We start from the raw sequence: 27,410 nt of genomic DNA, 5'->3' as shown, positions 1-27,410 counted from the left end.
AGCTGATTCGGGACCTTATTACTGATGAATGTGATGTTCTGGTGCCTCTAGGGCCATTCAGACAGCTGATTCAGGACCTTATTACTGATGAATGTGATGTTCTGGTGCCTCTAGGGCCATTCAGACAGCCGATTCAGGACCTTATTACTGATGAATGTGATGTTCTGGTGCCTCTAGGGCCATTCAGACAGCTGATTCAGGACCTTATTACTGATGAATGTGATGTTCTGGTGCCTCTAGGGCCATTCAGACAGCTGATTCAGGACCTTATTACTAATGAATGTGATGTTCTGGTGCCTCTAGGGCCATTCAGACAGCTGATTCAGGACCTTATTACTGATGAATGTGATGTTCTGGTGCCTCTAGGGCCATTCAGACAGCTGATTCAGGACCTTATTACTGATGAATGTGACGTTCTGGTGCCTCTAGGGCCATTCAGACAGCTGATTCAGGACCTTATTACTGATGAATGTGACGTTCTGGTGCCTCTAGGGCCATTCATACAGCTGATTCAGGACCTTATTACTGATGAATGTGACGTTCTGGTGCCTCTAGGGCCATTCAGACAGCTGATTCAGGACCTTATTACTGATGAATGTGACGTTCTGGTGCCTCTAGGGCCATTCAGACAGCTGATTCAGGACCTTATTACTGATGAATGTGATGTTCTCGTGCCTCTAGGGCCATTCAGACAGCTGATTCAGGACCTTATTACTGATGAATGTGACGTTCTGGTGCCTCTAGGGCCATTCAGACAGCTGATTCAGGACCTTATTAGTGATGAATGTGACGTTCTGGTGCCTCTAGGGCCATTCAGACAGCTGATTCAGGACCTTATTACTGATGAATGTGACGTTCTGGTGCCTCTAGGGCCATTCAGACAGCTGATTCAGGACCTTATTACTAATGAATGTGATGTTCTGGTGCCTCTAGGGCCATTCAGACAGCTGATTCAGGACCTTATTACTGATGAATGTGACGTTCTGGTGCCTCTAGGGCCATTCAGACAGCTGATTCAGGACCTTATTACTAATGAATGTGATGTTCTGGTGCCTCTAGGGCCATTCAGACAGCTGATTCAGGACCTTATTAGTGATGAATGTGACGTTCTGGTGCCTCTAGGGCCATTCAGACAGCTGATTCAGGACCTTATTACTGATGAATGTGATGTTCTGGTGCCTCTAGGGCCATTCAGACAGCTGATTCAGGACCTTATTACTGATGAATGTGACGTTCTGGTGCCTCTAGGGCCATTCAGAAAGCTGATTCAGGACCTTATTACTGATGAATGTGACGTTCTGGTGCCTCTAGGGCCATTCAGAAAGCTGATTCAGGACCTTATTACTGATGAATGTGACGTTCTGGTGCCTCTAGGGCCATTCAGACAGCTGATTCACGACCTTATTACTAATGAATGTGATGTTCTGGTGCCTCTAGGGCCATTCAGACAGTTGATTCGGGACCTTATTACTGATGAATGTGATGTTCTGGTGCCTCTAGGGCCATTCAGACAGCTGATTCAGAACCTTATTACTGATGAATGTGATGTTCTGGTGCCTCTAGGGCCATTCAGACAGCTGATTCACGACCTTATTACTAATGAATGTGATGTTCTGGTGCCTCTAGGGCCATTCAGACAGTTGATTCGGGACCTTATTACTGATGAATGTGATGTTCTGGTGCCTCTAGGGCCATTCAGACAGCTGATTCAGAACCTTATTACTGATGAATGTGATGTTCTGGTGCCTCTAGGGCCATTCAGACAGCTAATTTGGGACCTTATTACTAATGAATGTGATGTTCTGGTGCCTCTAGGGCCATTCAGACAGCTGATTCGGGACCTTATTACTGATGAATGTGATGTTCTGGTGCCTCTAGGGCCATTCAGACAGCTGATTCAGGACCTTATTAGTGATGAATATGATGTTCTGGTGCCTCTAGGGCCATTCAGACAGCTGATTCAGGACCTTATTAGTGATGAATGTGATGTTCTGGTGCCTCTAGGGCCATTCAGACAGCTGATTCAGGACCTTATTACTGATGAATGTGATGTTCTGGTGCCTCTAGGGCCATTCAGACAGCTGATTCAGGACCTTATTACTGATGAATGTGATGTTCTGGTGCCTCTAGGGCCATTCAGACAGCTGATTCAGGACCTTATTACTGATGAATGTGATGTTCTGGTGCCTCTAGGGCCATTCAGACAGCTGATTCAGGACCTTATTACTGATGAATGTGATGTTCTGGTGCCTCTAGGGCCATTCAGACAGCTGATTCAGAACCTTATTACTGATGAATGTGATGTTCTGGTGCCTCTAGGGCCATTCAGACAGCTGATTCGGGACCTTATTACTGATGAATGTGATGTTCTGGTGCCTCTAGGGCCATTCAGACAGCTGATTCAGGACTTTATTACTGATGAATGTGATGTTCTCGTGCCTCTAGGGCCATTCAGACAGCTGATTCAGGACCTTATTACTGATGAATGTGATGTTCTGGTGCCTCTAGGGCCATTCAGACAGCTGATTCAGGACCTTATTACTGATGAATGTGATGTTCTCGTGCCTCTAGGGCCATTCAGACAGCTGATTCAGGACCTTATTACTGATGAATGTGACGTTCTGGTGCCTCTAGGGCCATTCAGACAGCTGATTCAGGACCTTATTACTGATGAATGTGACGTTCTGGTGCCTCTAGGGCCATTCAGACAGCTGATTCAGGACCTTATTACTGATGAATGTGACGTTCTGGTGCCTCTAGGGCCATTCAGACAGCTGATTCAGGACCTTATTACTGATGAATGTGACGTTCTGGTGCCTCTAGGGCCATTCAGACAGCTGATTCAGGACCTTATTAGTGATGAATGTGACGTTCTGGTGCCTCTAGGGCCATTCAGACAGCTCATTCAGGACCTTATTACTGATGAATGTGATGTTCTGGTGCCTCTAGGGCCATTCAGACAGCTGATTCAGGACCTTATTACTGATGAATGTGATGTGCTGGTGCCTCTAGGGCCATTCAGACAGCTGATTCGGGACCTTATTACTGATGAATGTGATGTTCTGGTGCCTCTAGGGCCATTCAGACAGCTGATTCAGGACCTTATTACTGATGAATGTGATGTTCTGGTGCCTCTAGGGCCATTCAGACAGCCGATTCAGGACCTTATTACTGATGAATGTGATGTTCTGGTGCCTCTAGGGCCATTCAGACAGCTGATTCAGGACCTTATTACTGATGAATGTGATGTTCTGGTGCCTCTAGGGCCATTCAGACAGCTGATTCAGGACCTTATTACTAATGAATGTGATGTTCTGGTGCCTCTAGGGCCATTCAGACAGCTGATTCAGGACCTTATTACTGATGAATGTGATGTTCTGGTGCCTCTAGGGCCATTCAGACAGCTGATTCAGGACCTTATTACTGATGAATGTGATGTTCTGGTGCCTCTAGGGCCATTCAGACAGCTGATTCAGGACCTTATTACTGATGAATGAGTTTGTTTTTTATCACCGTGTTTTTCTTTCTGCTTGCACTTTGTATTAATATTCTGATTTGTGTATTTTCTGTAACTTCTCTAATTTAGGGCTCATCTGTAAAAGAGACCTTGGTTTTAGTATGACTCCCCGATTAAATAAAGGTTAAATAAAGAAAATGGTAATTTATGAGAATTCAGTGTGGAAAATTACACCTTTTAATTTCCCTGCTGTTAAACCGTATATCGGCAGTAAGTTTTGTCCCCCCGAAAATCGGAATCGGTGTCGGACCCAAAAAATAAATATTATCTAAATAATATCTAGATATTGGTCGAGCTCTAACTACTAACCTACACATACTGGTCTCCCGACTCCATGTCCATTGGGACTAATCTGACTCTAGGGACTCTCCCTAAGGACCCTTGTTCTGTGTGCCTGGCATGGCCAAGTCTCCTTAGGGACGGACCCTTGTTATGCACCCTTGTTTTAGCTACAGTGACACAGTAGTTAAGTGATTATGAATTGGTATAATTAGCCTAGTCATCAATAGTAGTTCAGTTCTGCCTATATGGACCTGTCTGCCCAAGAATTACACCCACTGTCTGTCTGTCTTGGTGCAGTAGGAGGAACTCTTAATTCTAGGCTTCAACCTGTGCCTTGTGTCTGGAGCTGAATGTGGGATGCACATCTGAGTGTACTGACCCAGTAAAGAGTCTCAGATGGGGCATGATCACTGAGTAGGGAGGGATGGAGGAATGGAAGAAGGGAGGAATGGAGCAATGGAAGGAAGGAGGGGTATGAGAGTGTCAGCCAGTCTTGTGTGTGTGTGTGTGTGTGTGTGTGTATGTGATGGGGGAGGGAGGTTGTCTTGTCTCAGCTTCTGTTTGCAGATGCTACCCAGAACAGAGGCTTATATCCTGATTAATGTGTTCAGGGTAAATCAGCCCACAAGGAAGAACACATTAGCACACAGACAACGCTCTTTATACGTCTACAAGGCGGGGAACCATCATCACTAGATAATCTATTAGGACACTTCTTCTTCAGGCTTTCTCAGCCTACCAGTTATAGTATCGAAAACCTGACCCTAGGCAGTAGTGACTAAGGTCGGTTTTCAATGACGTACTCTTTTGACAACTTCGTTAAAGAAAAAAAAATCTGGGGAGGCTCTTCTTCAGACAGACAACTCCCCAACATATCACGAGGCAGACACATACCAAAACATTGCGATTTGAAACCAACGTTTGCAGGCAAAACCTTTGCAGTGGTTTTAGTGAAGGTAGTTAATGCAAACTAGCCCCTTGCGAAATGCACTAATTTAAAATGACTTCCGTGATGATATTCATCTTTCGAGCTACTATTCTGTATTTTATTGAAGCGGGTAAGGTAGTAACACAGGCAGTGAAGTAGTTCCTCTATGTCTAAAGAGTCCATCATTGAAACCAGACCCTAGTCACTGTTGCCTAGGGTCTGATTTTCAAGACTATATCAGCTCAGATCTCTTTTAAAGCTAATCCTTTTGATCCCAGGCTGTGTCACAACCGGCCATGACTGGGAATCCCATAGGGCGGCAAACAATTGGTCCAGCGTCGTCCTTGTTAGGGGAGGGTTTGGCCAGGGGGGCTTTACTTGGCTCATCGCACTCTAGCGACTCCTTGTGGTGGTCCGGATGCCTGCAGGCTGACTTTGGTCGTCAGTTGAACAGTGTTTCCTCTGATACATTGGTGTGGCTGGCTTCCGGGTTAAGCAGGCGGGTGTTAAGGAGCGCGGGTCATGTTTCGAAGGACACATGACTCGACCTTTGCCTCTCCCGAGCCTGTTGGGAAGATGCAACGATGAGACAAGGTCATAATTGAAATTGGGAGAAAAAGGGGGTAAAATACAGCAAAAAATATTTTTAAAAGAATCCTGAACACTTTACTTGCACAGCACACGCTCCATGCCAGTAAGCATGTCCAATTTGGAGCTGTTTAAAAATAGCAACACAGAACTGCATGTAGTATTTTCTGCATGCTATGGTGAACAAATGTTACTCACTATTAGTGCGGTTGAACAGAGACTCGGTGAATCAGTAAGGTTTGGGTGACAGGACAGCTGAAAAAAAAGAGCTTTAATATTAATGTCTAGATTGAGAGAGTGAGAGGAAAGAGAGATCAAGGAAGTGACAGATAGACAGAGAGAGAGAGGTGGGAGAGGGGAAGGGGATATGGAGAATGACAGATGGAGAGAGATGGTTGTTTACTGTCTGTCATTCTTGCTGAGGGTGTAAATGAATTACGTGTTAGTGTATGGGCTGTGCAGCTCCAAGTCTAACTGTGGAGTTATGACTGACTCTTAAGTATACCACTTTACCTAACCCTCCCCTCCCCTCATATCCCCTCCCACTCTCGCCACTCTAACACCCACAAACTTGCCTGCCATTCTCTCTCTCGTTCCCTTCCTCTGTTCTCTTCAGTTCTTTCACTCTGTCCTGTGACTGTGAGAACTCCAATACCTCAGAGAGAAACCTGCTGTCAGTGATCAGTGAGACACTCTTTTCACCTGTCCAGACTAGGAATGACTGTATTTGTAACAAAGTAACAAGGAATTCCTCTTTAGGACATTGTAGACATGGCTGAGATTCATGATTCCTGGCCCTACTAAGAAATAAATTATTCACACCATTAGGATTTTATGTATTTTACTAAGCTCAAGTAAGTTATAAGGTTAATATCCATATTAATATAAAATGTGGGTTTTAGCTGGAACATGTATGTGTGTATGTGTCTGGAAATTGCTTTGGGGTTTTTATGGCCTGTCTGGACAATAATCTGGGATCAAAAGACACGTATTAGTGTGTGTGTGTAGATGCCTGAGGTGTGCTGTGATTGGGTTGCTGGTGATTCAGGAACATAGCTCACAGCTCAAGCAGAGAAAACAGCAGGAGAGAGAGAGAGTTAGAGAGAGAGAGCCCTATCGATGTTAATGGTGGCCTGAGAGAGAGAGAGAGAGAGAGAACACCTGACCACTGTGACTGACCCAAAATTAAGGAAATATTTGACTGTACAGTCTCAGTGAGCATAGCCTTGCTATTGAGAAATGATGCCGTAGGCAGAACTGTCTCTCAAGAGAAGGCAGACTACGTGCACACTGCCTACAAAATGAGGGGGAATCTGAGCTGCACTTTCTAACCTCCTGCCAAATGTATGACCATTTTAGAGACACATATTTCCCTCAGATTACAAAGACCCACAAAGAATTCGAAAGCAAATCCAATTTTGATAAACTCCCATATTGTAACGGTTTTCTTGTGTCGAAGGAATGGCGGACCAAAACGCAGCGTGGTTATTATTCATGGTTCTTTAGTAAAGAAACTATACATGAATAGACTAACAAAACCAAGAAATGTGAAAAACCAAAACAGCCCTATCTGGTGCAAACACAGAGACAGGAAAGGAACAATCACCCACCAAAACCCAACACAAAACAGGCTACCTAAATATGGCTCCCAATCAGAGACAATGACTAACACCTGCCTCTGATTGGGAACCATATCAGGCCCAAACACAGAAACAGACAAACAAGACATCCAACATAGAATGCCCACTCAGATCACACCCTGACCAAACAAAACATAGAACATACAAAGCAAACTATGGTCAGGGTGTGACAATACCCCCCCCCCCCCAGGGTGCGGACTCCGGCCGCAAAACCTGAACCTATTGGGGAGGGTCTGGGTAGGCATCTGTCCGCGGTGGCGGCTCTGGTGTTGGACGTGGCCCCCACTTCACCATAGTTTTAGTCCGCCCCATTGTCCGTTTCCGTGGCCTCCTAACCACGGCGACCCTTCTAAATGAACCCACTGGACTGAGGGGCAGCTCGGGACAGAGCGGCAGCTCGGGACAGAGGGGCAGCTCGGGACAGAGGGGCGGCACGGGACAGAGGGGCAGCACGGGACAGAGGGGCAGCACGGGACAGAGGGATGGAAGCTCTGACGGCACTGGCGGCTCCTGGCTAACTGGCGGCACTGGCGGCTCCTGGCTGACTGGCGGCTCCTGGCTAACTGGCGGCACTGGCGGCTCCTGGCTGACTGGCGGCTCCTGGCGGCTCCTGGCTGACTGGCGGCACTGGCGGCTCCTTGCAGACTGGCGGCACTGGCGGCGCTGGGCAGACGGGTGGCTCAGGCGGCGCTGGGCAGACTGGCGACTCTGATGGCGCTGGGCAGACGGGTGGCTCAGGCGGCGCTGGGCAGACTGGCGACTCTGATGGCGCTGGGCAGACGGGTGGCCCAGGCGGCGCTGGGCAGACTGGCGACTCTGATGGCGCTGGAGAGGAGGAAAGCTCTGGCAGCGCTGGAGAGGCGGGAGACTCCGGCAGCGCTGAACAGGCGGGAGACTCCGGCAGTGCTGAACAGGCGGGAGACTCCGGCAGTGCTGTAGAGGAGGAAGGCTCTGACAGCGCTGAACAGGCAAGGCGCACTGTAGGCCTGACGCGTGGTGCTGGCACTGGTGGTACTGGGCCGAGGACACGCACAGGAAGCCTGGTGCGGGGAGCTGCCACCGGAGGGCTGGTGCGTGGAGGTGGTACTGGATAGACCGGACCGTGCAGGCGCACTGGAGCACCGAGCCTGCCCAACCTTACCCGGTTGAATGCTCCCGGACGCCCTGCCAGTGCGGCGAGGTGGAATAGCCGGGGACACCGTGCGCAAGGCTGGTGCCATGTAAGCCGGCCCAAGGAGACGCACTGGAGACCAGATGCGTAGAGCCGGCTTCATGGCACTTGGCTCGATGCTCACTCTAGCCCGGCCGATACACGGAGCTGGTATGTACCGCACCGGGTTATGCACCCGCACTGAGGACACTGTGCGCTCCACAGCATAACACGGTGCCTGCCCGGTCTCTTTCGCCCTCCGGTAAGCACAGGAAGTTGGCTCAGGTCTCCTACCTGTTTTCGCCATACTTCCTGTGTGCCCCCTCCCAAGAAATTTTTGGGGCTGCCTCTCGGCTTCCTTGCCAGCCGTGTTCCCTCATATCGCCGGCTCCTCTCTCCGGCTGCCTCTGCTCTCCTAGCTGCCTCCACCTGTTCCCATGGAAGGCGATCTTTTCCCGCCAGGATCTCCTCCCATGTGTAGCAACCCTTGCCGTCCAATACATCGTCCCATGTCCTTTCCTCTTTTCGCCGCTGTTGCTGTTGCCCGTTACCAAGCTGCTTGGTCCTGTTGGGGTGGGTGATTCTGTAACAGTTTTCTTGTGTCGAAGGAGAGGTGGACCAAAACGCAGCGTGGTTATTATTCATGGTTCTTTAATAAAGAAACTATACATGAATAGACTAACAAAACCAAGAAATGTGAAAAACCAAAACAGCCCTATCTGGTGCAAACACAGAGACAGGAACAATCACCCACCAAAACCCAACACAAAACAGGCTACCTAAATATGGCTCCCAATCAGAGACAATGACTAACACCTGCCTCTGATTGAGAACCATATCAGACCCAAACACAGAAACAGACAAACAAGACATCCAACATAGAATGCCCACTCAGATCACACCCTGACCAAACAAAACATAGAACATACAAAGCAAACTATGGTCAGGGTGTGACACAAATATACTTGGTGAAATACCACAGTGTGCCATCACAGCAGCAAGAGTTGTGACCTGTTGCCAGAAGAAAAGGGCAACCAGTGAAGAACAAACACCATTGTAAATAAAACTGTTTATTAATTATGTTTATTAATTTTCCCTTGTACTTTAACTATTTTGCACATTGTTACAATTTGATATGTCTCTATTATTTTGGAACTTGTGTGAGTGTAATATTTACTGCTCATAGTTTTTTTTAATCCAATTTTGTTTATCCATTTCATATGTTTCTCATGCCAATAAAGGCCCTTGAGTTGAATTGAATTGAGAGAGAGAGAGAGAGAGAGAGGGTCATAAAAAGTGTCAGGGTGAGTTAGAGCGGGATTAGGAGACACTGCTTTTCTTGACACTCACTTCCTCTCCATATAGCTTATTCTCTCAATTTCTCTGCCTTCCTCTGTTCATCCACTTGATAGGTTCAAATGTAAATATTGAGCATCACCACTTCAGAGAAGTGTTTCTCTTTCTTTCACACTCCCTCATCTCTAAATTTGTCTTTCACAGGGCCCTTTTCACAATCTGTCCAATCAGATCCAAGGATGGAATATATCCATCTCATTTCTATACTAGATACCCATAAATCTGTAATACAAAAATCAATCCACTTGCAATTAATTGATACAGTATGCATCAGGTCTGATAAGTGTTTGTATTACACATTTCCTGTAGTATTTGATATTGACATTTGTGATACTTTGATATTCTAGAAAATACTGTAGGTGTGACTTTTGCTCATTATATATTAATAGACATTTCTGAAATGTTTTCGGGACGCTATCTCTAGTATAATGTAATTCAATGGGCTATTGTCATCATCACCCTAACAATGCCTTATGAATGAGGTCACATCAGAAGTGATCACTACTGGCCATGACTGACCTTTCACCTCTCTAATGGCACCAATATCTGGACATTAGGACCTGGCCGTATCAATGATGGCTGTTGATGATGGGCTGTAAGAGTAAGAATAGGCAACAACACGTCTGCCACGCTGATCCTTAACACTGGGGCACCACAGGGGTATGTACTTAGTCCCCTCCTGTATTCCCTGTTCACCCACGATTGCGTGGCCAAACACGACTCCAACACCATCATTAAGTTTGCCGACGACACAACAGTGGTAGGCCTGATCACCAAAACACGATGAAATGGCCTTTACGATATTTACAAAACCACAAGCAGGACAAAGAGTAAACTGGATGGAAATCAATAAGTTAAAAGCAGTGACTCAACCCAAGCCTCAATAATGCCTGATAGCAAGTGCATGAGCAGCAGCAATCATAGCTCAACCATCCCCTGTCTGGCCACAACAGGAAATTAAGAGTTTTACCCAGGGCCATACACAGACCTTTGGTGCCCCCCCCCCCCCCCCCCGTACTTTACCAGTTGTCAGCACTGTTGGTCCTTTTGCAGGTAGGAATGTGAGACAACATATACACAGGAAAGTATAATTCCATCAACTTTTTATACTTTCCTGTGGATATGCTGTCTCATTATAAACAAAATGTATATTCTCTCTTCTCATTATCGACAACCAATTGCATCTTGTTATTAACCAGTTTTTTTGTTATGAACAAACATGACCATCTTATCCCCCATTTAGACAAAATACTAGGCTACTTGTCTCCTTACAATGAAATACTTCAACCACTAGAAACCGTGTACGGGAAGGTGTGCACATTCTCACTACCATAGTCAGTTTTTATAAATGCCAACTTTTGTGTGAAAGATGGCACATGCATGTTTTTGGAGGTATTTCGTACATAAGCACGGTCTACAAATGAAACCCCAGGGGCCTGTGAGGGTGGAACATTCTTCGACAGAATTCCTTGCAGGGCCTCATCGGTAAAATCACTGAGTCCCCAAAAAAGTACATCTGCACTCACAATGATGCAGACATGAGACGGAATAGACTCTTCATCAAAGGACAAAAGTATGGAGTGAAGAAATCACTCCATCCACCATACGGATCAGTCGACGTTCACCAAACACGCACGCACTACCCCAGAGATAACCCCCTTGATGGGTGCTCTGCTTCGAAGAGCTGAACACAAAACATTCCATCTTTTTGAGGCGCATCTCGTCTTCTGCGCCACGGACGCACAAAACATCAAAATAAGACCATTTGTGACTCTGACCGACATGATCCTCCAACCCATCCCATATTTTACTCAAGATGTCAAATGGATGTCCCAGATAACATTGGTCCCTCAGTCAGACTAAAAACGAGTCTAGACTAGGCTTGGGTTTCCTAGTTTCCACCACATCTTTACTTCTCGTTTCCTTTCTTTTTCACCACTGTATCCCACTTTTAATCTCATTCTCTGTGTTCTCATCTCTACCCGACATGCCATCAGTTTCAAGCAGAACATCCGCGTCCACCCTCTTTCTCTGCTTCTTTTAGTGCTCTATCTGTGCACGTGCCTGGTTTTACCCATAATGCACTTCACTTAATTAACATCATAAAGGCATGAATGACACGACACACATTTTCAGGAGATAAACATCTCAATCAAGGTGCTAAACCATGCCTTAAGTTACACATTCCAATGTTACCAATTATCCATCCCGGGACAATCAAATAGGTTCGCATGTACCACAACACAGTTTAAACACTGCACTCCCTGTTTACCAGTCACAACATGAATAAATTCTCTACAATTACGAGGGAAAACAAAGTAGGTATTTTTAGACTCTGTAGCTTAAATTTAGTGTTTTAATTGTTAAACACAGAAGTTTGTCTCACGGTTAGTTGCAGGTGGTCTCACAAACAGAGACTGATAGGAAGAGACGGAGAGATCCATTAAATCACTCCTCCCCACCTCTCCTTCGGTAGGCACAAGAGCGGTCTAAGGGAGGTCTATCGAATCCCTGGTTAATAACAGGAAAGGTCTTGCCATTTAAATCTCCTCCCGTGTGTGAGTGTGTGTGTGAGCGTGTGTGACAGACACTGAGACCACAGAGATGCCGTTTTTCTAATGGAATGAAGCGATGATGCATATCAGGAGAGTGTATGTGTTCTGTGAGTGTGTGTTGTATGTCATTTGTGACTCCCATAAACACACAAACTCACTTAAAAACCAACCAGAACCAATCAGAGATGACTTTCTCTTTGTCAGTCAAGGAGCCGCTCCAATCCTACGGGCAGTCATGTAACTGAGGAGCTTTAATGAGTAGCTTATGTTATCACACTGTTTTATTGGGGGATGGAGAGGGAGAGATGAAGAGAAAGAGGGAGATGGTGAGAGAGCGGGGGGTGAGGTAAAACATGGAGAGATGGAGAAGATGCAGAGAGAGATCCTCACAGATGTTATCTGAGACATGACTTTCTGTGTTCCTTCCTTTCATCTCTCTGTGTTTTATTGGGGGATGGAGAGGGAGAGATGAAGAGAAAGAGGGAGATGGTGAGAGAGCGGGGGGTGAGGTAAAACATGGAGAGATGGAGAAGATGCAGAGAGAGATCCTCACAGATGTTATCTGAGACATGACTTTCTGTGTTCCTTCCTTTCATCTCTCTGTGTTTTATTGAGTACCATGCGGCGTCTGCTAGATGAAGCCTCAGCCTCTTTGCTTCTCATGGCTCTTTAAAGAAAACAAGCTCATAGAGTAGTCTTACCGTGTCCTGTTGTAAGCTGTGTTAGTTACACCATGCTGATATTCTGTTTGGGAATTCAAGTTTGTGTAACATGTTTCATTAGATTACCACATCCCAGCCTGTAAATCATTTAACCACATATTCACAAGGCTTTCCTCTGTGAGAGCTTGGAGTGCGAGAGGGTGCGTCTCAAATGGTGCCCTATTCCCTATATAGTGCACTGTTTTTTTTTTACCAGGGCCCATGGTGACTCCATAAACACACAAAGGGCTCTGATCAAAAGTAGCACACTATATAAGGAATAGCTAGGGTGCCATTTTGGACGCACACAGAGTGAGTTTTTAATCTGTCATCATTCACCTTATTAGTTTAGGTGTGTGTATATTAGAGGTTGACCGATTATGATTTTTCAATGCCGATACCGATTATTGGAGGGCCAAAAAAAAGGCGATAACGATTAATCGGCCGATTTTTATATATATATATATATCTTTGTAATAATGACAATTACAACAATACTGAATGAACAATGAACACTTTTATTTTAATTAATACATAAATAAAATCTATTAGGTCTCAAATAAATAATGAAACATGCTCAATTTGGTTTAAATAATGCAAAAACACAGTGTCAGGGTGGAAATGACCGAACCAAGGTGCAGCATGGTGAGCATACATTCATTTTTATTTATAAATGTCGCCAACAAAACAAAGAATAAGGAAACGACCGTGAAGCTTACTTCGGCTATACAGGCCACTAACAAAGACAACTACCCACAACTAAGGTGGCAAAACAGGCAGCCTAAGTATGATTCCCAATCAGAGACAATGATAGACAGCTGTCCCTGATCGAGAACCATAGCCGACCAAAACATAGAAACAGAAAACATAGAAATAAAGAAACTAGAATGCCCACCCTAGTCACACCCTGGCCTAACCATTATAGATAATAAAAGCCTCTCTATCCCCCCCCCCCCAAAGGTGTGGACTCCGGTCGCAAAACCTGACTCTATAGGGGAGGGTCCGTGTGGGCATCTACTTCGGTGGCGGCTCCGGTAAGGGACGCAGACCCTGCTCCACCTCTGGCTCCCCCCACTTTGGTGGCGCCTCTGGACTGGGGACCCTCACTGCAGGCCCCGGACTGGGGACCCTCTTTGCAGGCTCCAGACTGGGGACCGTTGCTGGAGGCTCCGGACTGGAGGCCGTAGCTGCAGGCACCGGAGTGGGGACCGTCGCTGGAGGCTCCGGACCGGAGGCTCCGGACCGGAGGCCGTAGCTGGAGGCTCTGGACCGGAGGCCGTAGCTGGAGGCTCCGGACCAGAGGCCGTTGTTGGAGGCTCCGGACTGGGGACCCTCGCTGGAGGCTCCGGACCGGAGACCGTCATTGGAGGCTCCGGACAGGAGACCGTCGCTGCAGGCCCCGGATGGGTACCCTCGTTGCAGGCCGCGGACTAGGGACCATTGCTGGAGGCTCCGCACTGTAGGCCGACGCTGAAGGCTGTTGCTGCAGGCCCCGGACTGGGGACCCTTGTTGCAGGCCCCGGACTGGGGACTGTCGCTGGAGGCTCCGGACTGGAGGCCGTCGTTGGAGGCCGTCGTTGGAGGCCGTCGTTGGAGGCTCCGAACTGGAGACCGTCGCTGGAGGCTCCGTACCGGTGATCAATGCTGGAGGCTTCGGGCCATGGTTCCTCACTGCAGGTTGCGGGCCATGGATCATCACTGGAGGCTTCGTGCCATGGATCATAACTGGAGTGAGGAGACGTATAGGCATCCTGGTGTGTGGAGCTACCACAGGGCTTACCAGGCTGGGGAGACATACAGGAGGCCTGGTTCTGGGAGTAGGCACAGGACTCCCCAGGCTGGGGAGACATACTGGAGGCTTGATTCTTGGAGTAGGCACCGGATACACTGGGCCGTGGAGGTGCACTGGAGGTCTCGAGCGTAGAGCCTGCACAGCCCGTCCTGGCTGGATGGTTACCTTTGCTCGGCAAATGCGGGGCGCTGGCACAGGACGCACTGGGCTGTGCAGACGCACCGGAGACACAGTGCGCAAAGCCGGCGCGGGATATGCGGGGAGCTGGAATGTAGCGCACCGGGCTGTGAATGCACACTGGAGACACCATGCGCTCCACCGCATAACACGGTGCCTGACCAGTACCACGCTCCTTACGGTAAGCACGAGGAGTTGGCTCAGGTCTGAATCCTGACTCTGCCACACTCCCCGTGTGCCACCCCCCAAACATTTTTTGGGGGTGGCCTCCCGGTCTTTCGTGCCAGCCGTGACCCTGTATAATCCTGGTCCCTTTTTCTCGCTGCCTCCGCCTTCCTCGCTGCCTCCAACTGCTCCCACGGCAGGCGATCCTTTCCCGCCATGATCTCCTCCCACGTCCAGGATCCTTTCACATTCAGGATGTCCTCCCATGTCCTCCCGAAAACGCTGCTCCTCCCGGCCACGCCTCTTGGTCCATTTGTGGTGTGTAGTTCTGTCACGGCTCTCGTCGTAATGAGGATCGGACCAAGGCGTGGTAAATGTTCATGATTTTATTTGATCACAAAACACTCAAACAAAATAAATAAGAGGAGAAAATCGAAACAGTTTTGTAAGGTGCATAAACTATACAGAAAACAACTACCCACAAAACACAGGTGGGAAAACAGGCTGCCTAAGTATGATTCCCAATCAGAGACAACGATAGACAGCTGTCTCTGATTGAGAACCATAGCCGACCAAAACATAGAAATAGAAAACATAGAAATAAGGAAACTAGAATGCCCACCCTAGTCACACCCTGGCCAAACCAAAATAGAGAATAAAAGCCTCTCTATGGCCAGGGCGTGACACAGTGTTGGAGAAGAAAGTAAAAGTGCAATATATGCCATGTAAAAAAGCTAACTTTTAAGTTCCTTGCTCAGAACATATATGAAAGATGGTGGTTCAATATTCCCAGTTTTTCAATATTCCCAGTTAAGAAGTTTTAGGTTGTAGTTATTATAGGAATTATGACGCGTCGACTATTTCTCTCTATACCATTTGTATTTCATATACCTTTGACTATTGGATATTCTAATAGGCACTTTTAGTATTGCCAGCCTAATCTCAGGTGTTGATAGGCTTGAAGTCATAAACAGTGCTGTGAATCAAGCATTGCTAAGAGTGGCTGGCAAACGCAGTAAAGTTTGAATGAATGCTTAAGAGCCTGCTGCTGCCTACCACCACTCAATCAAATATCAAATCATAGACTTAATTATAATATAATAAATACAGAAATACAAGCCTTTGGTCATTAATATGGTCAAATCCGGAAACTATAATTTCGAAAACAAAATTAGTGAAACACGGAACCGCTCCGTATTTTATCGAACGGGTGGCAACCCTAAGTCTAAATATTGCTGTTACATTGCACAACCTTCAATGTTATGTCATAATTATGCAAAATCTTGTCAAATTAGTTCACAACGAGCCAGGCAGCCCAAACTGTTGCATATACCCTGACTCTGCGTGCAATGAACGCAAGAGAAGTGACACAATTTCCCTAGTTTAATATTGCCTGCTAACATTAATTTATTTTCACTAAATATGCAGGTTTAAAAAAATATACTTCTGTGTATTGATTTTAAGAAAGGCATTGATGTTTATGGTTAGGTACATTCGTGCAACAATTGTGGTCACACATCACCCTTTTGGCAAAGTTTTTTATTTTTTATTTTTTTATTCCACCTTTATTTAACCAGGTAGGCTAGTTGAGAACAAGTTCTTATTTACAACTGCGACCTGGCCAAGATAAAGCGAAGCAGTTCGACACATACAACAACACAGAGTTACACATGGAATAAACAAACATACAATCAATAATACAGTAGAAAAGTATATGTACAGCATGTGCATATAAAGTAGGATAAGGGAGGTGAGGCAATAAATAGGCCATGGTGACGAAGTAATTACAATATAGCAATTAAACACTGGAATGGTAGAATGTGCAGAAGATGACTGTGCAAGTAGAGATACTGGGGTGCAAAGGAGCAAGATAAATAAATAACTACAGTATGGGGATGAGGTAGATTAGATGAGCTATGTACAGGTGCAGTGATCTGTGAACTGCTCTGACAGCTGGTGCTTAAAGCTAGTGAGGGAGGTAAGAGTCTTCAGTGATTTTTGTAGTTCGTTCCAGTCATTGGCAGCAGAGAACTGGAAGGAGAGGCGGCCAAAGGAAGAATTTGCTTTGGGGGTGACCAGTGAGATATACCTGCTGGAGCGCGTGCTACGGGTAGGTGCTGCTATGGTGACCAGTGAGCTGAGATAAGGCGGGGCTTTACCTAGCAGGGATTTGTAGATGACCTGGAGCCAGTGGGTTTGGCGACGAGTATGAAGTTAGGGCCAGCCAACGAGAGCGTACAGGTCGCAGTGGTGGGTAGTATATGGTGCTTTGGTGGCAAAACAGATGGCACTGTGATAGACTGCATCCAATTTGTTGAGTAGAGTGTTGGAGGCTATTTCGTAGATGACATCGCCGAAGTCGAGGATCAGTAGGATGGTCAGTTTTACAAGGGTATGTTTGGCAGCATGAGTGAAGGATGCTTTGTTGCAAAATAGGATGCAGATTTTAGATTTAATTTTGGATTGGAGATGTTTAATGTGAGTCTGGAAGGAGAGGTTCCAGTCTAACCAGACACCTAGGTATTTGTAGTTGTCCACATATTAAAAGTCAGAATCGTCCAGAGTAGTGATGATGGACGGGCGTACAGTTGCGGGCAGCGATCGGTTGAAGAGCATGCGTTTAGTTTTACTCGTATTTAAGAGCAGTTGGAGGCCACGGAAGGAGAGTTGTATGGCATTGAAGCTCATCTGGAGGTTAGTTTACACAATGTCCAAAGAAGGGCCAGAGGTATACAGAATGGTGTTGTCTGCGTAGAGGTGGATCAAAGAATCACCAGCAGCAAGAGCGACATCATTGATGTATACAGAGAAAAGAGTCGGCCCGAGAATTGAACCCTGTGGCACGCCCATAGAGACTGCCAGAGATCTGGACAACAGGCCCTCCGATTTGACACATTGAACTCTATCAGAGAAGTAGTTGGAGAACCAAGCCAGGCAATCATTTGAGAAACCAAGGCTGTTGAGTCTGCCAATAAGAATGTTGTGATTGACAGTCGAAAGCCTTAGCCAGGTCGATGAATACGGCTTCACAGTAATGTCTCTTATCGATGGCAGTTATGATATCGTTTAGGACCTTGAGCGTGGCTGAGGTGCACCCATGACCAGCTCTGAAACCAGATTGCATAGCAGAGAAGGTATGTGATTCGATGATAAATTAACAGGCACCGCATTGATTATTTGCAACTCAGGACAAGCTAGTTAAACTAGTAATATCATCAACCATGTGTAGTTTAACTAGTGATTATGTTAAGATTGATTGTTTTTTACAAGATAAGTTTAATGCTAGCTAGCAACTTTTTAAATTTTTTAATTAAAATTTTTAATTTGACCCCTTTTTCTCCCCAATTTCGTGGTATCCAATTGTTGTAGTAGCTACTATCTTGTCTCATCGCTACAACTCCCGTACGGGCTCGGGAGAGACGAAGGTTGAAAGTCATGCGTCCTCCGATACACAACCCAACCAGCCGTACTGCTTCTTAACACAGCGCGCATCCAACCCGGAAGCCAGCCGCACCAATGTGTCGGAGGGTACACCGTGCACCTGGCAACCTTGGTTAGCGCGCACTGCGCCCGGCCCGCCACAGGAGTCGCTGGTGCGCGATGAGACAAGGACATCCCTACCGACCAAGCCCTCCCTAACCCGGGCGACGCTAGGCCAATTGTGCGTCGCCCCACGGACCTCCCGGTCGCGGCCGGTTACGACAGAGCCTGGGCGCGAAACCCAGGGACTCTGATGGCACAGCTGGCGCTGCAATACAGCGCCCTTAACCACTGCGCCACCCGGGAGGCCGCTAGCTAGCAACTTACCTTGGTTCCTTGCTGCACTTATGTAACAGGTGGTCAGCCTGCCATGCAGTCTCCTCAAGGAATGCAACATAATCGGCCATAATCAGCATCCAAAAAGGCCGATTACCAATTGTTATGAAAACTTGAAATCGGCCCTAATTAATCGGCCATGCCGATACACCTCTAGTGTATATATTCCCCACTTTGCATATCAGAGAGGAGTAAAACATGAAAGAGGCAAAGTTTCTCTAGTTTCTGCAAGGCTCTAGTTTCTGCAAGGCTGCAGAGCGTGCAGGTGACATGCAGATACATTGATGTCTATTGTGGACAAATGTGGATGTACAGTATGTAGATGACATCTCAACACCTTTTCAGAACCCATAGGCCTATGTGTTATACATTGGGTGCTGTATTGCTGATAGTTACTGTATACAAGTACACACGTTGTATGCATTGATGTGAATATGGATAGCCCAGCTATAGCAGAGCTATTTCTAGGTCTCTCCAGAGATGTTAAATTGGGCTCTGGCTGGGCTATTAATGGACATTCAGAGACTTGTCCAGAAGTCACTCCTGTGTTGTCTTGGTTGTGTGCTTAGGGTCGTTGTCCAGTTGGAAGGTGAAGCTTCGCCCGAGTCTGAAGTTCTGAGTGCTCTGGAGCAGGTTTTCATCAAGGATCTCTCTGTACTTTGCTCCATTCATCTTTCCCTCGATATTGACTCGTTTCCAAAGTCCCTGCTGCTGAAAAACATCCCCACAGCATGCTGCCACCACCATGCTTCACCGTAGGGATGGTGCCAGTTTTCCCCCAGATGTGATGCTTGACATTCAGGCCAAAGTGTTCAATCTTGGTTTCATCAGACCAGAGAATCTTGTTTCTTATGGTATGAGAGTCCTTAGGTGCCTTTTGGCAAACTCCAAGCAGGCTATCATGTGCCTTTTATTGAGTAGTGGCTTCCGTCTGGCCACTCTACCATAAAGGCCTGCTTGGTGGAGTGCTGCAGAGATGGTTGTCCTTCTGGAAGGTTCTCCCATCTCCACAGAGGCACTCTAGAGCTTTGTCAGAGTGACCATCGGGTTCTTGGTCACATCCCAAGGCCCTTCTCCCCCGATTGCTCAGTTTGGCCTGGCAGCCAGCTATAGGAAGAGTCTTGATGGTTCCACTGTGTTCCACTGTGTTCTTGGAGACCTTCAATGCTGCAGAAATATTTTGCTACCCTTCCCCAGATCTGTGCCTCGACACAATCCTGTCTTTGAGCTCTACGGACAATTCCTTCGACCTCATGGCTTGGTTTTTGCTCTGACATGCACTGTAAACTGTGGGACCTTATATAGACAGGTGTGTGCCTTCCCAAATCATGTCCAATCAATTTAATTTACCATAGGTGGACTCCAATCAAGTTGTAGAAACATCTCAAGGATGATCAATGGAAACAGGATGCACCTAAGCTCAATGTCCAGTCTCATAGCAGAGAGTCTAAATACTTATGTAAATAAGGTAGTTATGTTTGTTATTATTTTTCATAAATTTGCAAAAATGTCTTAACCTGTTTTAGCTTTGAAGGTTAAGGATTTATTTTAGAATAAGGCTGCAACGTAACAAAAAGTGTAAAAAGAGAAGTGGTCTGAATACTTTCCGAATGCATTGTATGTATGTACTTGTCACATTGGTATGAAGAGATTCTGGAGTAAGGCCTCGGGGAAGAAGACCAAACAAGCACTATACAAAAACACAGGATTGAAACCCAAACAAAAGAGCGAGGAGTACCTTGAATAAATAACACACGCACAGAATGATTAACACATGGTACGAAACCCGTAATCATCTGCATGATCCACAAGGGCACGAAAGGCAAAACACACAGCACAGGTACTTACACGCACCAACGGACATACAATAATCGGCCGCCCAATGGAAACCAAAGGGCACATATATACAAATACAATCAGCGGGAATAGGGGACAGGTGTGCGTAATGAAAGTTCCGGAGGGATCCGTGACAGTACTATATATGTTTTAATACAGTACACGTGTGTTGTATAGATTAATGTCTATAGATGAATAAGTGGCTAAGTGCTGCAGAATTCAGGTTTATCCTCTCGCTCTCTCTCCTTCTCCTCTCTCCTTCTCTTCTCTCTCTCTCCTCTCTCTCTCTTTCTCTGACCTCCAGTAGAGTCATGATCCAGTAGTCATGACCAGCTATAACTCACCTCATTATGGCCCTAATGGACCTCGTCAGCAACACACTGTTACAGAGATACATCTCTCCCTTTCTCTCTCCCTTTCTCTCTTTCTTTCTCTCTCTCTCTTTCTGACCTCCAGTAGAGTCCTGTCCTGCTATAACTCACCACATTATGGCCCTAATGGACCTCATCAGCAACACGCTGTTACAGAGATACGTCTCCATCTTCTTTCTCTCTCTATTCTTGCACTTTTCCATGCACTGTACCTGTCTCTCTGCATTCCTTTGCTAACCCTCCTTGTTTTCTCTGTCTCTCTTTTATATGCATATGAGACTGTCAGTGGCATGTATGTATATGACTGAGTGTGTGTGTGTGTGTGTGTGTGTGTGTGTGTGTGTGTGTGTGTGTGTGTGTGTGTGTGTGTGTGTGTGTGTGTGTGTGTCTGTGTCTGTGTCTGTGTCTGTGTGTATTCCTGTGAATGATGTGAACAGCAGTGCTTGTCTTCCACAGTTCGCTCCGTCTGGGGTTGGCTGTGCAATGGGGCGAGATGTTTGAATCCCAAACCAACATGTACTGTAGACTACGTCTGCTTGTCTCTATCTGTATTCTATACAGTCCTCTATGAACCAACCCATAACAGTGGCTATATACTTAGAAAAAAAGTGCTATCTAGAACCTAAAAGGGTTCTTCGGTTGTCCCCAAAAGAGAACCCTTTGAAGAACCCTTTTTGTTGCAGGTAGAACCCTTTTGGGTTTCATGTAAAAACCCTTTCCAAAGAGGGTTCTACATTTAACCCAAAAGGGTTCTACATTTAACCAAAAAGGGTTCTACATTTAACCCACAAGTGTTCTACATTTAACCCAAAAGGGTTTTACATTTAACCCAAAAGGGTTCTACATTTAACCCAAAAGGGTTCTACATTTAACCCAAAAGGGTTCTACATTTAACCCAAAAGGGTTCTACATTTAACCCACAAGTGTTCTACATTTAACCCAAAAGGGTTCCACATTTAACCCAAACGGGTTCTACCTGGAACCAAAAATGGTTCTACCTGGGGCCAAAAAGGGTTCTCCTATGGGGACAGCCGAATAACCCTTTTGAACCCTTTTTAGGACTGGACTGAGTATTTTCTTGTAACCACTGTGTGAACATTTATGTATCCTTTTCTTCCTCGCATATGAAGAAAACACATTTAGGTCATGCATCTGTTTAGCCGTAGCTCTGAACAAACCCACTTTTAGGATCAATTAAGGAACAGTCTGTTCTGGTGCCAGTTGGCCCTAGACTAACACAACTGTGATTCCTGTGTGTTTAATGTCCCTCGTCCTTAACTGACCAGTGGTGTAGCTTCTCTCCCCTGGCCTCAGCTTTAATGCTGGATCTTAATAGGATCAGTGGGAGAGAGGGAGGAAAGGATGAGAGAAGAGAGAAGAGAGAAGAGATAAGAGGATGAGAGCTGGGCCAGCAAACACATTATCTTAATCACCACTGACCCCCTCCCTCCCAGCTAACTGACTGAGGGAATAATAGCTACAGAAGATACATTTTCTCTCCCTAACATGCACGCTGACTTGTTTCCTTGCTGTACCCCAGGGTCCCTACAGGGGGAGCACCAGCGCAGACTGTACAAGGAGCTGATGGCCAACTACAATCGTCTGGAGAGACCAGTGATCAACGACTCCTCTCCTCTTCTGGTGGAGCTGGGAATGACTCTGCTGCAGATCATAGATGTGGTGAGGGAGGGAGTGTGTGTGTGTGAGGGGGGGGGGCATCACTGTGTTAGCTACAGTGCCTTGCGAAAGTATTCGGCCCCCTTGAACTTTGCGACCTTTTGCCACATTTCAGGCTTCAAACATAAAGATATAAAACTGTATTTTTTTGTGAAGAATCAACAACAAGTGGGACACAATCATGAAGTGGAACGACATTTATTGGATATTTCAAACTTTTTTAACAAATCAAAAACTGAAAAATTGGGCGTGCAAAATTATTCAGCCCCCTTAAGTTAATACTTTGTAGCGCCACCTTTTGCTGCGATTACAGCTGTAAGTCGCTTGGGGTATGTCTCTATCAGTTTTGCACATCGAGAGACTGAAATTTTTTCCCATTCCTCCTTGCAAAACAGCTCGAGCTCAGTGAGGTTGGATGGAGAGCATTTGTGAACAGCAGTTTTCAGTTCTTTCCACAGATTCTCGATTGGATTCAGGTCTGGACTTTGACTTGGCCATTCTAACACCTGGATATGTTTATTTTTGAACCATTCCATTGTAGATTTTGCTTTATGTTTTGGATCATTGTCTTGTTGGAAGACAAATCTCCGTCCCAGTCTCAGGTCTTTTGCAGACTCCATCAGGTTTTCTTCCAGAATGGTCCTGTATTTGGCTCCATCCATCTTCCCGTCAATTTTAACCATCTTCCCTGTCCCTGCTGAAGAAAAGCAGGCCCAAACCATGATGCTGCCACCACCATGTTTGACAGTGGGGATGGTGTGTTCAGGGTGATGAGCTGTGTTGCTTTTACGCCAAACATAACATTTTGCATTATTGCCAAAAAGTTCAATTTTGGTTTCATCTGACCAGAGCACCTTCTTCCACATGTTTGGTGTGTCTCCCAGGTGGCTTGTGGCAAACTTTAAACAACACTTTTTATGGATATCTTTAAGAAATGGCTTTCTTCTTGCCACTCTTCCATAAAGGCCAGATTTGTTCAATATACGACTGATTGTTGTCCTATGGACAGAGTCTCCCACCTCAGCTGTAGATCTCTGCAGTTCATCCAGAGTGATCATGGGCCTCTTGGCTGCATCTCTGACCAGTCTTCTCCTTGTATGAGATGAAAGTTTAGAGGGACGGCCTGGTCTTGGTAGATTTGCAGTGGTCTGATACTCCTTCCATTTCAATATTATCGCTTGCACAGTGCTCCTTGGGATGTTTAAAGCTTGGGAAATCTTTTTGTATCCAAATCCGGCTTTAAACTTCTTCACAACCGTATCTCGGACCTGCCTGGTGTGTTCCTTGTTCTTCATGATGCTCTCTGCGCTTTTAACGGACCTCTGAGACTATCACAGTGCAGGTGCATTTATACGGAGACTTGATTACACACAGGTGGATTGTATTTATCATCATTAGTCATTTTGGTCAACATTGGATCATTCAGAGATCCTCACTGAACTTCTGGAGAGAGTTTGCTGCATTGAAAGTAAAGGGGCTGAATAATTTTGCACGCCCAATTTTTCAGTTTTTGATTTGTTAAAAAAGTTTGAAATATCCAATAAATGTCGTTCCACTTCATGATTGTGTCCCACTTGTTGATGATTCTTCACAAAAAAATACAGTTTTATATCTTTATGTTTGAAGCCTGAAATGTGGCAAAAGGTCGCAAAGTTCAAGGGGGCCGAATACTTTCGCAGGGCACTGTACTTGTTTATGTGTGTGGAGCAATGGCGGTCGTTGCCGTTTAAGATGAGGTAGGATGTAGGATGATCATTTTTTGAATGAGCATGGCCTTATTTCTATTACAGCATATTGGATGACTTCCATTCATATTCCATTCACCCAGCTCAATGTAACATGGATAGGTTTAGGATACTACATGATGCTAGAATTAGCCCTATACCCATCATGAGGTTGCTACAACCTAGACTACGAATTAAAATGTATAACGTAGGTGCACAAGGTCGGGAGAATTTTGAGTAATCAAGGTGACAGACAGTGACACATTCAATACCGCCTTGCACATTCTTTCCTGCATCTAGCCGATCAAGAGTGTAATCATTATTTCAACAAAGAGTTTCTATTGGACAAATTCAGTTATGTTTATCACCATTTTGTTCCGTTTTCTTCCATTTAAGAAATGTTTTTCAACAGAATCAGCGCAATAAATACATCCCTGATCACACGCAAACAAGAGTTCACTTTCATACCAGACACATACTGTACAAACTGCTCGTTGTATATATATTTCCTTCTCACATCTATCTACGTTCTCTCCTCTCACCTTTTCCCTTTGCTTGTGGACTTCGGTGCACAACACATCAGGCGAGAAAACCTTTCCAGGCCAAACCTTCATATCATGACTGCTAACCGTTACACAAGGCCTACAGACTTGTCATGTCATAGTCAACATAGCTACTAGAATTAACATGTTATTAAACCCGCTACAATCATGCAGTAGACTGTAGTCAGCAGCAATCAGTTTAGCAGTTACACCAGTGGGCCCCGGTGGCAATAAATTAATAAAACCAAAAGCTTACATTGACTTGGAAGAATTCCAGTGTTGATTAGTCATAGCCAGTTAGCTAACATAGCATCCCTCTCTGTTTGACTCGCGTGTTTGAGTAGGCTAAACTATACATGCAACAATTTCAAAGATTTGAGTTACAGTTAATATAAGGAAATCAGTCAATGTAAATAAATTCATTAGGCCCCAGTCTCACAGGCCCACTCACTTGGGAGCCAGCGATCCCGCAGGTGAAGAAGCCGAATGTGGAGATCCTGGGCCTAGTGTGGTTACATGTGGTCTGCGGTTGTGATGCCAGTTGGACATACTGCCAAATTCTTTAAAATGATGTTAGCTTATGGTAGAGAAATGCACATTCAATTATCTGGCAACAGCTCTGGTGGATATTCCTGCAATCAGCATTCCAATTGCACGCTCCCTTAAAACTTGAGACATCGGTGGCATTGTGTGACAAAACTGCACATTTTAGAGTGGCCTTTTACTGTCCCCAGCACATTGTGCACCTGTGTAATAATGATCATGCTGTTTAATCAGCTTCTTGATATGTCACACCTGTCAGGTGGATGGATTAACTTGACAAAGGATAAAATGCTCACTAACAGGGATGTAAACTTATTTGTGCACAAAATCTTTTATTTCAGCTCATGAAACATGTGACCACCACTTTACATGTTGTGTTTATTATTTTTTTTCAGTAATAGCTAGCATAATTTTACGCTAGTTAAGTAAGTAAAAGTGAGAAAAAATATATACTACGAAATATAGTTAGCTCTCTCTTGCTTCTCCTTAATTTGGAAGAAATTAATTTGTTCAAAACTGTTCAACTATTGTCTTTCTCTCTCTCTTTGAGTCAACTACTCACCACATTTTATGCACTGCAGTGCTAGCTAGCTGTAGCTTATGCTTTCAGTACTAGATGCATTCTCTGATCCGTTGATTGGGTGCACAATATGTCAGTTCATGCTACAAGAGCTCTGATAGATTCAAGGTTGTCCTCCGGAAGTTGTCATAATTACTGTGTAAGTCTATGGAAGGGGGTGAGAATCATAAGCCTCCTAGGTTTTGTGTTGAAGTTATTCTACCCAGAGGAGGACTAGCCTACAGAGTGCTGCTGAGGCTACTGTAGACCTGTGGTCACGATCACTGTCTTCAAACTCCCTGTCCAAGATGAGCCAAGGCGCAGCGTGCATATAATTCCACATATTTTAATAAAGTGAAACTTTCACAAAAAAAACAGGTAAACAGAAACCGAACGTGGCGCAACCGTGGCGCACAAACACACACAGAAAATACATATTTACCCACAATATTAGGTGGGGAAAAGGCTGCCTAAGTATGATTCCCAATCAGAGACAACGACAGACAGCTGCCTCTGATTGGGAACCACACTCGGCCAAAAACAAAGAAATAGAAAACATAGAATGGCCACCCAAATCACACCCTGACCTAACCAAATAGAGAAATAAAACATCTCTCTAAGGTCAGGGCTTGACACCTGCATTGCAAAACAGTGTGTTTTAATCAATTATTTGGTGATGTGAATATATTTAGTATAGTAGATAGGTTAAAGGATGTGTTTTTCTATTTTTCTTTTTCTGAAAATCTCTGAGGAGGATGGTCCTCCTCTTCCTCCTCTGAGGAGCCTCCACTGGTGTGGAGGTGTATGTTGATGAAACCACGACTGATAACCACGCTTTATAAGGGAGATTTTGAAGCTTTGAACATTGTCTGTTGAGAGTTCTGTGTGTGTGTGTGTGTGTGTGTGTGTGTGTGTGTGTGTGTGTGCGTGCGTGCGTGCGTGCGTGCGTGCGTGCGTGCGTGCGCGCGCGTAGAGGGGACATGTACAGTTGCAGGTATGTCTGTCTGAGGTTAGGTGACGTGTCTGTTGACGTGTAGAGGTAATACACTCCTGCTGTTTGGCTCCTGGTATATAAGACTCCCAGACAGACACACACACACACACACACACACACACACACACACACACACACACACACAGAACACGGTTTCTGATTAGCAACAGTTGCTGCTGCTGTGGTTTTGGAGCTGTTTTGGTGGCTGGATAGCCTCCATGGAGTGAGTGTGTGTGTGTGTGTGTGTGTGTGTGTGTGTGTGTGTGTGTGTGTGTGTGTGTGTGTGTGTGTGTGTGTGTGTGTGTGTGTGTGTGTGTGTGTGTGTGTGTGTGTGTGTGTGTGTGTGTGTGTGTGTGTGTGCACTGTGCAGAGAAACACTGATGGAATATTGTTGTAATATACTGCATATTCATAGAGATGCAGCACCTGTGGTTCTGATTTGTAATTTGACTAGACTGAATGAATTCTATTAATTTTCTCTTTAATATGCATACTTT

General features: G+C 45.5%; 1 protein-coding gene across 2 annotated transcripts in view; it reads left to right on the top strand.

Moving 5' to 3' along the window:
• LOC115130696 (neuronal acetylcholine receptor subunit alpha-7-like) overlaps positions 1-27,410 on the top strand; it is a 112,386-nt gene that overhangs the window by 30,025 nt on the left and 54,951 nt on the right. For both annotated transcript variants that reach the window (XM_065019705.1, XM_065019704.1), the window contains exon 2: positions 22,415-22,554. In XM_065019705.1, coding sequence (XP_064875777.1) covers positions 22,415-22,554 — 140 coding nt within the window. The remainder of the gene's footprint in view (positions 1-22,414; positions 22,555-27,410) is intronic.

The sequence above is a fragment of the Oncorhynchus nerka genome, linkage group LG6 (genome assembly GCF_034236695.1).
Source record: "Oncorhynchus nerka isolate Pitt River linkage group LG6, Oner_Uvic_2.0, whole genome shotgun sequence".
In the NCBI taxonomy this organism is placed as follows: Eukaryota; Metazoa; Chordata; class Actinopteri; order Salmoniformes; family Salmonidae; genus Oncorhynchus; species Oncorhynchus nerka.
This window is presented reverse-complemented; position numbering and strand designations above follow the sequence as displayed.